Genomic DNA, 17,039 nt, shown 5'->3' with positions numbered 1-17,039 from the left:
GATGCAAATGATTCTGGAGAGTAGTCTGCGGTGAGTCTGATGGTGGGATGGGACTTGTTAATGTCATCATGCAGTTGTTTGTGATTGTTTGCTGTATGTCCAAAGAAAGGAAATGTCATCAATATATCTAGTGTATAGCATCGGTTGAAGTGGCCTTGTTTGAAACGGTATGTGAAGATGTTGGTATATTGAGGTGCGAATTTGGTCCCCATGGCTGTCCCGTGTGTCTGAATGAATAACTGGTTGTTGAAGGTGAAGACATTGTGGTCCAGGATGAAGTAGATGGGTTGTAGAATTGCATCTGGAGATTGGCAGTTGTCGGAGTTGAGTACTGAGGCAGTTGCAGCAATGCCGTCGTCATGGGGGGATACTGGTGTAGAGTGCCGAGATGTCCATTGTGACGAGGTGTGTTCCTGGTTCAACTGCTCCATGGGTGCTGAGTTTCTGTGAGAAGTCCGTGGTGTCGCAACACTCACTCAGACACTTAACAGGGTAATGGTGGACTTTCCCTGGGATGAGGAACCTTGGGGACAGAGTCACAGTGTCATAAGCAATACAGCACAGAAACAGATCCTTTGGCCCAACTGGTCCATGCTAACTATTGTGCCCTCCGAGCTAGTCCCAATTGCCCACGTTTGGCCCATATCCCTCTAATTTTTTCTTGTCCATGTACTTATCCAAATGCTTTTTAAATGTTACAATTATACCTGCCTCTCTCTGGCAACTCATTCCATATATACACCACCCTCTGCATGAACAAGTTGCCCCTCAGGTCCCTTTTAAATCTTTCCCCTCTCACCTTAAACCCTCTAGTTTTCAATTCCGCTACCCTGTGTGTTCATCCTACTATGCCCCTCATATAAGGTCCTAGCTCATTAAGGTCACCCCTCATTCTCCTATATTCCAAGGAAGAGGTCCTAGCTTGGCCAACCTCTCCCTATAACTCAGGCCCACTAGTCCTGGCAATATCCAGGTCCCCCTGTCCACGAAGAGGTGACGGCCAATCAGAGGCCATCAGCTGTGTTGAATGGCAGGGCCATCTAGAGGCTGCTGCTGATTGGACACACACCTAAGGCCTAGAAGCGTCACAGAATCCCAGGCCACGGGTGAGGGTTGGCGGGCAGGTGTTGATAGGAGCAGGGAGAGGGGATCAGCAGCAAGGACTGGGCTGGCTCTCGGTGGGTTCCTCTTCCTCATGCTGGCTCCCATGTTCAGGCTCTGAGTGCCTTGGGAATGATGGACGCCATTCTGCTGCCCAGCAGATACAGCATCAAACCTATTGCCTGTTTTTATTTTACTAATATATTCATGGGATACAGTTGCAACTCCAGCATTTGTTGCTTGTCCCTAATTGTTCCAGAGGAGGTGATGGTTGGCCACCATTTTGAACTGCTCCAAATATGGTGGAAGTTCTCCCACAGTGATGCTGGGGAGAGAGGGGAGGAATAAGGGTTCCAGGTTTTTGACAATGAGGGAACTATGATAAAACGCTAAGTCAGGATGCTGTGCGACTTGGACAGGAACTTGTAGGTGATGGTCTTTCTATACTTAGGAGGTCAGTTGGGATAGAACAGGTGGATCTGCCTATAGGCATCTTCAGCCCACCATATAATTGCAGACATGTCAGAACGTGTAAAAAGGTGATGGGAAGACCATCTAAAGAATTTTCGGACCCTTTCACTCCACCCTGCCCCCTCACCCATCCTCCCTCACCCTTCCCCTACACCCCATCTTCCATCTGCAAAGCTGCCAGTGGGGACTGGAGAATCATGGTCCATAATTTCCGAGGGATTGGCAGCATTCAGAGCAGGTCTCAATAGTTTGAAGTCAAAACATCTCCTGATTCCCATAGCTTTCTTCAGAAGACTCCCCAGATTTCGTGTCAGGCACAGCCTATCAGGGATGGAGACCCTGCTTTTGACAGAACTATTATTTTCTTCTATAAAGGAGAAGGAATGTCTTGGGGAGTATTCTGAGTGTAAACTCCTCACACTTCCCTTTCCCTGTTTAAATGATGAGACTAAAATGCAAAATAGATAAATGATACACAAATTGGGAGCAGGTGTAGGCCATTCGGTCCCTCGAGCCTGCTCTGCCATTTATTAAGATCTCCTCATAGAATTCCTACAGTGCAGAAGGAGGTCATTCAGCCCATCAAGTCTGCACCAACCACAATCCCACCTGGCCCTATTCCTGTGACTCCACATTTTTACCCTGCTAATCCCCCTGACACTAGGGTCAATTTAGCATGGCCAATCCACCTGACGCGCATATTTTTGGACTGTGGGAGGAAACCGTAGCTCCCGGAGGAAACTCGCACAGACACGGGGAGAATGTGCAAACTCCACATAGACAGTGACCCAAGCTAAGAATCAAATTCAGATCCCCGGAGCTGTAAGGGAGCAGCCGTCTCCTACCAACCGCCCCCGCCACCCCCACCCCCCCAAACACCCTGACTCCACATTCCCACCTTCACGCATTGCTTAAGTATCTGTCCATGACTGCCTTAAAAATATTCAAGGACCCTGCTTCCACCACCTTCGGAGGAAATGAGTTCCAAAACGGTTCTCTCAGAGAAAAGAAATCCATGTTAGAACCATGAATTAAATTGTTTGAATTCTTTTTTTCTCAAAGAAATCAGTATGTCCACCGGTTGGTAGTCTAGATTGTAAGAGTTTGCTTGATCAGACAGAGCTGGAATGACATTGAGATATTGTGAAACAGCAAGAGAAAGGATCCACTGAAATGCATTGAGTGCCATTGCATTGTCTGTGACATCACTGCATCAAGAGATTTGCTTTACATTGTACCGTTTGTCTGAATCTGGGTCATTGCCTGCACATCAAGTTACAGTTCTTAACTGGAACATTTTCATGACTTACAGCAGCCCACATACACTGTAGGCGTGCTCCACAAAGCCATGTTAGCAAAGTTCCCAATGGCAACTATTATCGATTGTTGTAAAAACCCACCTGATTCACTAATGTCCTTTTGGGAGGAAATCTTCCGTCCTTCAAACTCTGACCCAGAATGGACTCTTAACTGCCCTCTGAAGATGCCGAGCAAGCAACCTCAGTGCAAGGGCAATTAGGGATGGGGAAATGAGTGCTGACCTTGTCAGCGGCGCCTACATCCCACCAAAGACTAATCTTAAAAAACGAGGCTGTACCAGAGGTAGGCATTAATTGAGGGCGACCATGTTGTTGACTTCTAGGAGGAGGGGAAATCCAGCTGAGAGGAGCTGTCATTGCCATGTAATGGGGCTGGATTTTAGCAGCCTCTGGAGATGGGCTGGGAATGGGGGAGCTTGGGGGTGTGGGGAGAGGCTACGAAACAACATGGGAAAGTGGAGCTGGAATATCCATTATCATCCCACTGCAATGGAATTATACCAACATCGGGGAAAGTGGAGGCTACTCCCACCCTGAAGCCAATTGAGTTACTTAAGTTGCCAATTAAGGCATCTTTCTGCCATTACTGCCACTTTACCAATAGTAGACCCTTGGCTGCATGGGGAGACCATCTGATGACTTGGTTGTGGATGGAGTCCTTCTATTCTGGCCCCAGTAGCAACGGTTGCCTTTTGGCAACCCCCACCCTTCCCTCACCAACACTCCTCTCCATCCCTCCACCTGACTGACCCCTAATGCCCCCAGGTTCCTGTTCGAAGGGGCAGTGGCCTTCCATGACGTCCTCTTCTACTGACATTGGAGCATCTGCAAGGTGGGGAGTATTGTGGATAGCAAATACAGAAAGGTGGTCACACTCCACGCTCAGACTCCACAGACAGGAAAGGAATGGGTGACCACCCGGTAAGAGGACTAAGCTGGTAGTGCAGGAATCTCATGTGGCTATTCCCCTGCAAAACGTTTTGGATACTGTCGAGGGGAATGGCCTCTCAGGAGATAACAACAGCAGCCAAATTCCTTACACCATGGTTGGCTGTGCTACACAGGGGAGGAGCAAAAGGAGTAGAAATGCGTTGAGGAACCAACAAAGGAACAGGCCATCTTGGATTGGGTAGAGTCCAATGAGAAAGGATTGGTTGGCAATCTAGTTGTGAGGGAACCCTTGGGGATGAGTGACTGTAATATGATAGAATTCTTTTGCAAGTTGGATAGCGATGTAGTTGATTCTGAGACCAGGATCCTGAATTTCAATAAAGATAACTATGATGGTATGAGGCATGAGTTGACTGTGATGGACTGGGGGAACATTACTGAGAGGAAAGGCAAGGGAGAGGCATGATAGGCATTCAAGGAACAAATAGGTGAACTCCAAAAGTTTTTTTATTCTTATTTGGCACAAGAGTGGAAAGGCAGCTGTGGCCAAATCATGGCTTACAAGGGAAATTACAGATAATATGCAATTCAAAGAAGCATACAAATTGGCAAGGAAAAGCAATAGTCCTGAGGATTGGGAGCAGTTTAAAATTCAGCGGAGGAGGATCAAGGGATTGATTAAAAGGAGAAAAGTATTGTATGAAAGTAAGCTAGTGGGGAACATAAAAACTGACTGTTAAAGCTTCTCTAGGTATGTAAAGAGAAAGGGACTGTCAAAAACTAATAAACCCTTATAGTCAGAAACAGGGGAATTCATAAAGAAATGGCTGAGGAATTAAATTCATACTTTGCTTCTATCTTCACAAAGGAAGACATGAATAACGTACAGGAAGTTCTGAGAAACGCAAGTTTTAGTGAGGAGCTGAAGGAAATCAGTGTTCCTGACAGCAACTAATTATTTTCTTGAGCCTCATAAGAGACAGTTAGGCTTTGTTGCCGCCTGCATCTCATATTCCCCAAACAGCCGCTTCTTCCATGAGTTTCTTGCTTCTCCTGTAAGGTGAAAACTCTTCATGACCAAGGTGAAGCTGAGAGTGGAGATTCGTTCCAGTGAGAGTTCCTGTTCCGCAGGCTCCAGTGAGCTTTGTAGGTCAGTGGAGTCCATTTCACTGAGTGAATGGAGGGGGCGGGGGGTGGGTACCGTCCTTCAAAAAGATGAACGTGACCCCATCGGCCTCCCTCGAAGATCAAGCTTCTTTAAAACTATAAGTCTACTTCCTTGCTAAGGCGCTTGATGGGACCTTGGTCTGGGTTTGGGTTGCGGTGGGGGAAGCACAGGAGTGTGGCTGTGAGAATGTCCGGTTGCCGAATGCAACAGATGTGATTTGAAATGCTGCTTGTGCATGCCCACCTCTTGTAAGTGAGGTTCCTTCCCATTAATCTTGTAAACTTTGGCAAGGTCAGACCTCAAAGGGCAGCATTGAACATATTTCCAGGTATAACTACTGGGGTGGCGAGGTAGAACTGTGGTTGGCATGGCTGCATCACAGCGCCAGGGAGCAGGGTTCGATTCCAGCCTCGGGTGACTGGCTGTGCGGAGACTGTGTGGGTTTCCTCCGAGTGATCTGATTTCCTCCTACAGTCCAAGGATGTGCAGTCTAAGTTGATTGGCCTTGGGAAATTGCCCCTTATTGCCAGGGAATTAAGAGGTTAAGTACTTGGGGTTACAGGGATAGGTTCTGATGGGACTGTTGTCAGTACAGGCTCAATAGGCCAAATGGCCTCCTAATGCACTGTAGGAATTCTGTGATACTGCAACGCAACCAAAGGGATTTAGGGGGTCTCTATACTTAATATTAAGCTGATTGTGATTGGCTCAGTATCATGTCTTTAAAAACAGACAGGTAAAGATCTGAAAGATCTACAACAGAAGCAATGCTGAACTTTGATTTTGAGCATCTTCTATCCGAATATGACAACAAAGAAAGACACCTGCAATTTAACATGCTAGTAATTTGATGCTTCTTAACAGCTCACACTGGGTATTTTCAGAACAGAGCTTTATATTTGCAGGGGCTATGGTGACATTGGATTCTAGAGTTTCTGTTGTCACTCTAAGAGAAGATCTCTAGTTACCATAACATATAAAATCTCTTAATGCAGTTAAAGTCCACCCACCAGTAACTGCATCCAGAAAATTGGATAGAGAAAAGGTTTGGTGGTTTGTATTGGAGGCACCAGGGGTCTTGTCCATTGGCCTGAGAGCTGGAGGGAGTCACATGTACTCTTGCTGAGGGATGACACAACATATTAAGTGCTACTCAGGGTCTTAACCGGGCAGTGACAGGCCTTCCCTGGGTCGACAGATCCTGGGGATAGAGGTCCTGTCCACCAAGAGATGATGACCAATCAGAGGCCTTCAGCTTTGAATGGCCATCCGGCTCTGTTGCTGATTCGACACACACCTGAGGCCTAGGATTGTCCCAGAATCCCAGGCCACAGGACTGTGTTGGCGGGTGGGTGTTCATGAAGAGTTATCTCGAATCAAAACATTGGCTCTATTCTCTCTCCACAGATGCTGCTGTTCCTGCAGAGATTTTCCAGCATATTCTATTTTTGGCTTTGAGTCTCTCTGTCTGCTGTGTCCCACTCCAATCGATTGGTTTTTCCTTCTTGTCCCTGTTTCTCCACAAATTCTTTCCTTGGTTTTCAGATCCAGTGGCTGAGTGTTGATCTGGTGGAGCAGGTCACTTGGCTTTTCAACACAGGGTCGGTGAACTGTTGCTCCAGATTACTGCCCGGTGGTGAAGATGAAAATTAACCTCCATTCACCATCACAACCACCGCTGACCCCTATGAGTATGGCTGAAGCCTCATCTTGACCATGGCCAGGATTTTTCTCCCATGCCGCCGTGTGTTTGGCGCTGGCAGAAGGTGGCACGCTGGTTGCTCGTGGTGTGATCTTATGGTCCCTCTGTTATCAACAGAGATTTCGTGTAGAACGCACCCTTCACCGCCAAGAAACCTGCGGTGACGGTGCGCTGTCAGCGGGTGTGCATGACATCAAGATTTCGGCGAATATATAGGTTGCGTTTTCCAACACTAACACAAGGTACCTTTTACAATCCTGCTTGCAAGAAAATAGGAAGGTGATTGTTAGTCCTCTATTTCAGAGTGCTGGGTTTATTGGATTGGAATTAATCTAAATTACAGGCTGGATTTGGGCCTGATTCATGCTGTTATCCTTATTGGGAGGTTGGCTTCTATACATGTTCAGGCCAGCGAGCGGAACATTTTCCCAATAGAAAACATCCAAGCTTGAGCTGTTCCAACAAGTTAGAATCATAGAATCCTACAGTGCAGAACAAATCCATTCAGTTCATCGAGTCTGCACCAACCACAATTCCATTTGGGTCCTACTCCCATAACTTTACCCGAATTAGTCTTCCTGACGTAAGGGGCAATTTAGCATGGCCAGTCATTCTAACCCGCACATCTTTGGACCGTGGAGGAAACCGGAGCACCTGGAGGAAACCCACACACAGACACAGGGAGAACACGCAGACTCCACACAGGCAGTCACCCAAGCCAAGAATCGAACCCAGGTCGCTGGCGCTGTGAGGCAGCAGTGCTAACCACTGTGTCACCGTGCCACCCAAGGAGTCTGAGTCGTAGTACGTATTAACAGCACTAATGAATGTTGTGTAGAACAAAGAAGGAGCTTCTTCAGTTGACGTGAAGCATTTATTAGGTGCAATTAAGCTGTGCAATACTGGCAGACAAAGGTGTTATTATTTTCCTTTTCATTCTCGCATCTACTGTTTCACACGTTAGCTCACTTGTTTGAGGTTTTTTATAATATGCTACTGCAAAAATTGTGATACTCATAGTCCTTGGTGCAATTTAAAACAAACTTCTGTTTTTTTTTGTTGGAATCCCACAGACACATATGCGAAACTCTCCCTCCTTAATTCTGTCGGGCAGGAAATGTCTCGGTGCAAGACATCCATTCGACGTGGTCAACCCAACCCAGTTTACAAGGAGACTTTCATCTTTCAGGTCGCTCTTTTCCAGCTATCTGAGGTCACGCTAATGATCTCAATATACAACCGACGTAGCATGAAGCGTAAGGAAATGATTGGATGGATTTCCATGGGTCAAAACAGCAGCGGTGACGAGGAACAAAATCATTGGCTGGAGATGAAAGATTCCAAGAGTTATCAAGTCTGTAGATGGCATACATTACTGGAATCATAAGCGGGACATAACTAAATAAAAGGACTGTGGATGTGGCCTTTTATCCAGATGTTTTGACCTGTGCAACAGGCTTTTATTGTACTACAACATTCTTGATATCTCGCAATAGTCAAGTCATTCAAAATTTGCTTTGTAAAATAAACAGCAGACTGCTTATCCAGCATGATGGATTCTTACAGGGATTTAAAAGCTATTTACATTAGCTAAGTGCCTGTGGGGGAGCATTCTTGTGTCACTGTGATATAATATTAACAGCTACGACAGATCAATGTGTTTAGGATGAGTACGTGGTACAAAAGAATCACTGTTGCTATAGATATGAATGCACGTCACATTAACTGGTCAATATTTCGTGCCGCGCGATGCATGTGCAAAACTGATTTGGGTTTTTCAGACATTTTCTTCCTCCGAAAGGACTTCCTTTGGTGAGCAGTCTTCAGTCTATTAGTTACTGACATTGCAACCTACAAAATAACACTGCTTAAAAATGGTTGATCAACAATATTACAGTACAGTGTCTCCAATCTGGCTGTCTTACGAACTGGAATTGCCTGCAAACTAGACATCTTTAGAATGTGCCAAGCATCACTTTTAGTTGAGTAAAATTGGTATGAAGAAACTTACCCGGACAATTTGGCTAGATGCTCCATTAGCGTGTTGTGGCGCCTGACTAGTTAGTTGTTTCGTTACTTGCGTGACAGACTGTTCTGCCCTCTGAGCGACCCTTGACCCCACTGCACCCAGCTTGACCTGAACCATCTGATATGAAATCTGGCCCAATCTGAAATCCAGCATGGCCTCAGTCCCAGTGCTGTCAGTTTTGGGACACTGTATCTGTATCTAAGAGAAAACAAACTGTACCGTTCAAAGAACAAAATGGCTCAATAAAAATGTCTCAGGCCCACAAATCCCAAACGCCGTTACCCAAAGGAGCCTTGAAGTGGGTTTGAATTATTACAAGATTCCCATGCAAGGATGAGGATATCATTACCTGTCACCTAGAACAGCCTTCTTGCGTGTCACTCACAGTTGTTCCTGCCACTATGTGTTAGATTTTTGAAGTCTTTGATGATTCAACTTCCTGAACCAGATAAACACTGTTGCATTTGAGATTAAGATTAATCTGAAAGCAAAATATGACTCTTTCTGGTGATGGATAACTAAAACAAAAATAGCTAAATAAGTCCATCAGATCCTCCTTGTTTTCCGAGCATGTAAAACCGGCAAGTTATGAAATTCCCTCTCTATGTTGCGCTTTTTCCCTCAGGAGAGCCGAACTAGTTTCCTTACGGGTGGCACGGTGGCACAGTGGTTAGCACTGCTGCCTCACAGCGCCAGGGACCTGGGTTTGATTCCCAGCTTAGGTCACTGTCAGTGTGGAGTTTGCATGTTCTCCCCGTGTCTGTGTGGGTTTCCTCCCACAGTCTGAAAGATGTGCGGGTTAGATTGATTGGCCATGTTAAATTTACCATAGTATCAGGGGGATTAGCAGGGTAAATATGGGGGTTACGGGAATAGGGCCTGGGTGGGATTGTGGTCGGTTCAGGCTCGATGGGCCAAATGATGTCCTTCTGCACTGTAGAGATTTTATTCGATTCTACGGACAGGAGGGGGATTAATTTAAACAGCCCTGATTTTTCCTCTCCCCAGCTATCCATGAAGAAGAAGGTGTTTTTGATAAATAAAAGCAAGATACTGCGGATGCTGAAATTTGAAATAAAAACAGAAAATGCTGGATAAACTCAACAGATCTGGCAGCATCTGAGGATAGAGAAATGGGCTTAATATTTTGAGTCCACATGACTGTTCTACAGGAGTTTTTGACTTTTGTCTTTCTAAGTGATAGCATATTTTCCCCAAACTTTTAGTTCTGGAGTGAACCAATCCTACATTAATAACTCTCTAGAAAACACAAGATGGGATAAAATAAGTGGTGATTTATTTTGTACAGAGTGTGGGAAGAGGTTTTGCAATGTTCGCTCCTTTTACATTCATACAGTGAGAGATGGATAAGGGAAAGAAAGGGATTCAGGGCAAAGACCATGATGAAGATAAAAATTTAGGTTTCAAGTGAGTCCAGAGTCCAGTAAATCGATGTCCAATGAAAGTTCTTTCAGGTGGCTTTGTCCAGCAGAGTTCCTGGTTTTGGTCCAACAAACTTAGTTACAGGTTGAGTCCATTGAAGATGCAACCAAATATTCTGGTATCCTGGAAATTAGTTCACTCTGTAGGCGAAATACAGGGTTCTTTGGGGATCAGACTTTGGAGGGAGATAGAGGTCAAAGGCAGGCTGCTAGGCCGAGAATCCAGTTCTCTTCAGAGGTTAAACTGCAACTGAAATCAAAATTCAAAAGTTGTATAATTAAAGCAATTCAAACAGCTCAAGTCCCAGTCACATGATGGGGTGGTTTCAGGTCGACTTGTTTAGCTAACAAGGACCCTCGTTAAAACGCATTGTGTTTTGAGCAGGTAACCACAGGGCAATTATCATAATGTTGGAGATGAGGAATCATAAATAGCTCTGCCTTTGACTATAGTTGGCTGGTGCAGACATTTTGTCTGCTTAATGCTGTTTAACATAGAACATAGAACATTACAGCGCAGAACAGGCCCTTCGGCCCACAATGTTGCGCCGACCAGTTACAAAACAATGACCCACTAACCTAAACCAATCCCTTTTCGTCCATAAACCTATCCACGGATCTCTTAAACGCCCCCAAACTAGGCGCATTTACAACTGCAGCAGGCAGGGCATTCCAATCCCTCACCACCCTCTGGGTAAAGAACCTACCCCTGACATCCGTCCTATAACTACCACCCCTTAATTTAAAGCCATGCCCCCTCGTGCTAGATTTCTCCATCAGAGGAAAAAGGCTATTACTATCCACCCTATCTAAACCTCTAATCATCTTATATGTTTCAATAAGATCCCCTCTTAGCCGCCTTCTTTCCAGCGAAAACAACCCCAAATCCCTCAGCCTCTCCTCATAGGACCTCCCCTCCATACCAGGCAACATCCTGGTAAACCTCCTCTGCACCCTCTCCAAAGCCTCCACATCCTTCCTATAATGTGGGGACCAGAACTGCACACAGTACTCCAAGTGTGGCCGCACCAGAGTTGTATACAGTTGCAACATGACTCTGCGACTCCTAAATTCAATCCCCCTACCAATAAACACCAAGACACCGTATGCCTTCTTAACAACCTTATCTACTTGACTCCCAACTTTCAGGGATCTATGTACACATACACCTAGATCCCTCTGCTCATCCACACTATTCAAAGTCCTCCCGTTAGCCCTATACTCGACACATCTGTTATTCCTACCAAAGTGAATTACCTCACACTTCTCCGCATTAAACTCCATCCGCCACCTCTCGGCCCAGCTCTGCAACCTGTCTAAGTCTTCCTGCAAACTATGACACCCTTCATCACTATCTACCACACCTCCGACTTTGGTGTCATCAGCAAACTTACTAATCCACCCAACTATACCCTCATCCAGATCATTAATAAAAATTACAAACAGCAGTGGCCCCAAAACAGATCCCTGAGGCACACCACTCGAAACCGAACTCCATGATGAATATTTACCATCAACCACCACCCTCTGTCTCCTATCCGCTAGCCAATTCCTGATCCAATTCCCTAGATCACCCCCAATCCCATACATCTGCATTTTCTGCAGAAGCCTACCATGGTGAACCTTATCAAATGCCTTACTAAAATCCATATACACCACGTCCACTGCCTTACCCCCATCCACCTCTTTGGTCACTTTCTCAAAAAACTCAATAAGGTTAGTAAGGCACGACCTACCCGCCACAAAACCATGCTGACTATCTCCAATCAATTCTTTACTCTCCAAATAACTATAAATCCTATCCCGAATAATTTTTTCTAAAACCTTGCCCACAACAGAAGTGAGACTCACCGGTCTATAATTCCCAGGGAAGTCTCTGTTCCCTTTCTTAAACAATGGGACAACATTCGCTAACCTCCAATCTTCCGGTACTATACCAGAGGCCAACGACGACCTGAAGATCAGAGCCAGAGGCTCTGCAATCACTTCTCTTGCCTCCCAGAGAATCCTGGGGTAAATCCCATCCAGACCAGGGGACTTATCTATTTTCAGACCCTCCAGAATATCTAGCACATCCTCCTTATCAACTTTAGTTGCAATGTTCCTACAATGTGAGGAGTGTTATATTCCAGGGCTTTGATGAGTTATCCTTTGTCCATATTTAAACTGCTCAGAAGCTTTCAGAACTCCCATCATGTGGTCAGTGGTGGCCATTTTATCAGCCCAACCAGTTGCCCATTTTTTAAATAAATGTATAAAGTAGTCAGGCTGATGCAGATAAATAATTTTCCTTCCTGCCTCCTGGATGAAAGAGCCAGATATGGAAATGCTTAAAGCTAGCCCAGGGAACACAATCCATTTTGAAAAGTTTGGTGATTTAGCTGCTTAACGCAAGTTTATTCAGTATACGCAGAAAGTGAAATGTCTTGAGAATGGCTTAACCTTGCACTCATGCATTTCTTTCAAACAATTATATTTCATAAGTTAATGGACAAATACTATCATAAAAGTAGTTTCTCAAAGAATTTCTAGAATGTTCCAGCATAGAAACAGACCATTTGAACCATCAATTGTGCATCCAAAGTCTTTCTCCATCGAACCAATAGCCCAAACATTCTCTTGGTTGTTTGCCTATGCTAAATGAACCTAGCAGAGTAAATATAAGGGGTTATGGGAATAAGGCCTGAGTAGAACTGTAGTCAGTGCAGACTTGATGAGCAAATTGGCCTTCTTCTGCACCGTAGGATTCTATGGATTTTTGCTTACTTACCATGTTTACTTTATCTATCTTCTTCAAGCAGTTACCTAATTACCTTTTTTTAAAATAATTCAACTTGTGGTTCCAGTGACTGATCAGTAGAATTCCTGTGGAAATTCAACCTCTTATTTTTTAAATTGCTTTTTCCTTCATTTTCTTTCTCCTCGCTCCATTATCCAAGTCTCTTAGATACCAAAGCATTTTGTGAGATGGTTCTGTAACCTAACAATTCTTCGAATTAGTTGATATTCCGATGCCTGAACGCCATTTAAAACAAACCATCCCTGGGTCATGTCGCAGCTCAGTTGCTTGCGCTCATACTTCTAAACTGAAAGTTGTTGGTTCGAGGCCCACTCCAGGACTTGAGCACATAAACGAAGGTTGATAGTCCAGTGAGCTACTCCCTTGCATTGAGCTTTGGTGAAATGTCGGGCAGGATTTTATGGCCTCGCTCATCCCAAAGCCATAAAATCCCACCCGAGATCAACACGTTTCCCTATTGCCTGCTCCTCGTTCTCTCCAATTCCCTGTGGTGGGCGAGGCAGTAAAATTTCACCCTCAAATTTAAATCCCTATCCTTTCAAGTGGAGGTAAAAGATCCAAGGCCACTATTTCAGTGAGGACCGGGGTATTATTCCTTGTGCCCAATATTGGGATAACCTCAATCCACATCACAAAAAACAGATGATTTGAGTGTTTTCATATTGTTCTTTATGGTAATTTGCTGTGTGCAAATAGGCTGCCATATTTCCTAAATTACAACAATGGCTACACTTCAAAAATACTTCACTGGGCACGAAGCACTTTGGAATATCCAGTGGCTGTGAAGTGTGCTCCAAAAATACATTTTCACTGGAAAGTCAGAGGCTGAGGGGAAGACCTGATAGAGGTCTTCAAAATTATGAGAGACATATATGGGATGGATAGTCAGAGGCTTTTTCCTAGGGTGGAAGTGTCAGTTCCAAGGGGTACACAGCTTTAAGGTGACAGGGGGAAAGTTTAAGGGAGATGTGCGAGGGAGTTTTTTCTCACAGAGAGTGCCTGGAACGCGCTGCCAGAGGAGGTGGTGGAAGCAGGCACATTACCAACATATAAGAGGCATCTGAATGGATACATGAATAGGGCGGAAATAGAGGGGTATGAACTGAGTAAAAGCAGAAGTTTTTTTTAGTTTAGTTGGCGCATCATGATTAACACAGGCTTGGTGGACTGAAGGGCCTGCTCCTGGCTGTATTTTTCTTTGTTCTTTCTCCATGTCTTTAATTTCTTTACGTTGCTTCTATTCAGCTATTTTTCCATCTCCTTTACTTCTTCTTTCCTGTTAGCTTTCTACTCGTTCTGTCATTCTGATCTACTGTCCCTCTCTTTCCCTATGCCACCATGCAATTTCTCTTGCATCGTAGTTTGTCTTTTCTCCCCATAACCTTTTTTCTACAATAAAAGCTGTGTTATTGGTTCTGGAGTTGCAGTGCTGGCAAGTCGCACTTGTGTGTCTGTGGGTAGCTACAGTGCACATGGCTGAGGAGAAACCTGGGTCCTGGACCTTGGAGATTGCAGGTGGCCAGCGCTTGGCCTGAGCAGAAAGGCAGCGGGGTCTGGTTGCAGCCTTGATTATTTAGCCTGACCACTTCCACTCTAAACCAATTATTTATTTTGTTTATTTTATGTTACCAGGTGGGGCTATTTCTTGTGTCCTTAGGATAACAGGTTGGGTTGGGAAAATCCGAATCTGTTAACAGGAACCAATTAGCTGTGTTTACCATGGACCAATTTTTTTTTTCATGAAATTAGTCAATAAAATCAATAAATCAAATAGTAACACTGATGTGTGTGTGTGTTGTGACATTATTCACAGAGGGATATGCTAGGTACAAAGTGAATGGTTATCAATGAAGTGCTTTTGATTGGTGAGTCATTCAGTATAGTTGCATTGTGAAAGTAATTTGATGTTGAGAGATTGCATGACATTTTTTTAATAACCTACATTAAAATTTGTTTGAGAAATGTTGCTCTATATTTGCAATTCATACACTTGCGTGTGTATGAAACAGATAAAGAACACATAGTAAGTAACACTGTTAGCATCTTAACCAGTCCTTCTCATGCTCTTATGATGCAAGTGCATCTCTCTTCCTCAACCATCTTTATGATTTCTGGATACTCTATCTTGCTCACATTGTGCACCAACAGTCCTTTTAAAAAGCAAAGCTACGGTTCAAACAGCATGCAGCATTTTATTGTGATTTGTGACTCTGCCTCACTTCTGCGTGTCAGCAATGCAACTGGGTTGCAGGATGATGTAACAATCCTATTCCAGCAGTCCCCTGACATTCATCCTCCAGTAATATGTCAGTGCAACACTGCTTATTTTCCCCAGGATCAATAGTTAATAATTCTGAGCTATTAAATTTGCTCTAATAGATTTAAATGTATGGAAGTGACATTTTGTACGCGTGCTGGAAATCCATACACAGGGTGGACTCTCCTGTGTGCTTGCATTAAAAGAGAATGCCCCCAGAATCAGGCGTAGGTTAAACATGCAAGATGTGGTGAACCTACAGATGGCCCGTAAATACAGATTTAAATTATCTGATGATTGATTGAACTGTTTCATAGAATGATAAAACACAAAAGGAGGCCATTGAGCCCATGTCAGCTTCTTGGAAGAACTATTAAAACAGGCTCGCTCCTCTGCCCTTTGCAGTCTTTCCCCTTCAAGTACTTATCCTATTCCCTTTAGAAAGTTATCACTCAATCCACTCCCACCACCTTTTCAGGCAGTGCATCCCAAATTCATTCATGGGACATGGCAGTCTGGGCCGGCATTAATTGCCCATCCCTGAATTCGAATTCCATCATCTGCTGTGGTGGGATTTGAACCCAGGGTCCCAGAACATTAACTGAGTTTCTGGATTAATGATCTAGTGATAATACCACTAGGCCATCACCTCCTCTAAAATCATCATTTATTATTCCATAATCTTTCCCTTATCTCACCTTTGTTCCCTTCATCCTGTGTCCTGTGGTTACTGATCCTTCTGCCATTGGAAAGAGTTTCTCGTTATTTCCTCTGTCTGAGTAATCCATACTTTTCCACCCGCTCCAGTGAGAACAATCCCAGTTTCTCTATCCTCTCGCTGTACCTGAACTCCTGTATGCTTGGTACCGTTGCTGTAAATTTCTGCTGCTCACTATTTAAGGTGTTGAAAGGGAACTTGTTCATATCTTTGAGAGGAAATTTCTGTTTTTTGGGCACTTTGATGTGAACAGTGTTTTCAATTTTAAAATATGGGTGGGTGAAATCTTACCAAAGAATGGCAGTGCTGTTTCCAGTGACAAAGCCGGTGCGTTTCCCTGCAGAGAAACAGACCAGTTTTCCAGATTTCTGTCTACAACTTGTGACATTCTGCCAAAGCAAAAATCAAGGGGAAGTGTTTCACGCTGACATGAAGAGGGGGCAGGGGGAGGGCCTCAAAACACAGCTGCACAGAGACCAGGGCACCATCTTTAAAGGGCAGCCTCACCATAACCTGTGTAAATCTCACTCATCCCCACCCCCCTCCAGCCACCATGGAGATCTCAGGGTCTCCCCTCTCATCCCCAGACCTTCTGTCCGTCCCCAGCCACCGCCACATCTAAATGAATCCTCGCCCTCCCCTTCTCCCATGAGGCTCCTACTGAAGCCTGCCCCTTGGCACAAGTTGCCACTGTCAGGTTAGTACCGTGCCAACCTGCCAGTGCCAACTTGTGCCAAGGGACAGTGCCGGGGGGGCATTGCCAGGCCATAGTCTGGCCACGTCCCTCTTCTCTGGGGGCTACCCTTACCTTTGTGCCCCTGGGGAGATCCCCTCCATGACAGGCTCATGACTATGTGAACCTATTGAGACATAAACCTGTTGTAAACAAGGCCGATGTGACAAATAAGGGGTGCTTCGTGCTCGAGGGTCAGGAACTGGATTGAGACTGACCAGAAGCAACCTTCCAGCCAGCAGAAGAGACTTGCAATCCACTAGTTTGGAATGTGTTCAACATAGGCCCAAGAATGTAAAGGCCAGTGCCCGACACACACTGACTCACTTCGATTATCTTATGCTTGTTTATTCCTCCCTTACTGGAGGGAAATACTTTACAACCTTATCATGGACCCAGGACCAACCA

At 44.8% G+C, this 17,039-nt stretch overlaps 1 protein-coding gene across 4 annotated transcripts in view; it reads left to right on the top strand.

The window, feature by feature from the left end:
• syt16 (synaptotagmin XVI) overlaps positions 1-10,697 on the top strand; it is a 158,808-nt gene extending 148,111 nt beyond the window's left edge. For 2 of the 4 annotated variants that reach the window (XM_080202403.1, XM_080202401.1), the window contains one exon: positions 7,726-10,696. In XM_080202403.1, the coding sequence (XP_080058529.1) occupies positions 7,726-8,039 (314 nt within the window). In that variant the 3' untranslated portion in view covers positions 8,040-10,696. Of the gene's footprint in view, positions 1-7,725 lie in introns of all 4 variants that reach the window. The other 2 variants (XM_080202400.1, XM_080202402.1) reach the window with 2 other exon arrangements.
• The last annotated feature ends 6,342 nt before the right edge of the window (positions 10,698-17,039 follow it).

The sequence above is a fragment of the Carcharhinus amblyrhynchos genome, chromosome 14, assembly GCF_965287045.1.
Source record: "Carcharhinus amblyrhynchos chromosome 14, sCarAmb.v2.hapA, whole genome shotgun sequence".
NCBI lineage: Eukaryota > Metazoa > Chordata > Chondrichthyes > Carcharhiniformes > Carcharhinidae > Carcharhinus > Carcharhinus amblyrhynchos.
Note: the sequence above shows the minus strand (reverse complement) of the source record. Positions and strands in the feature narration are given on the sequence as shown.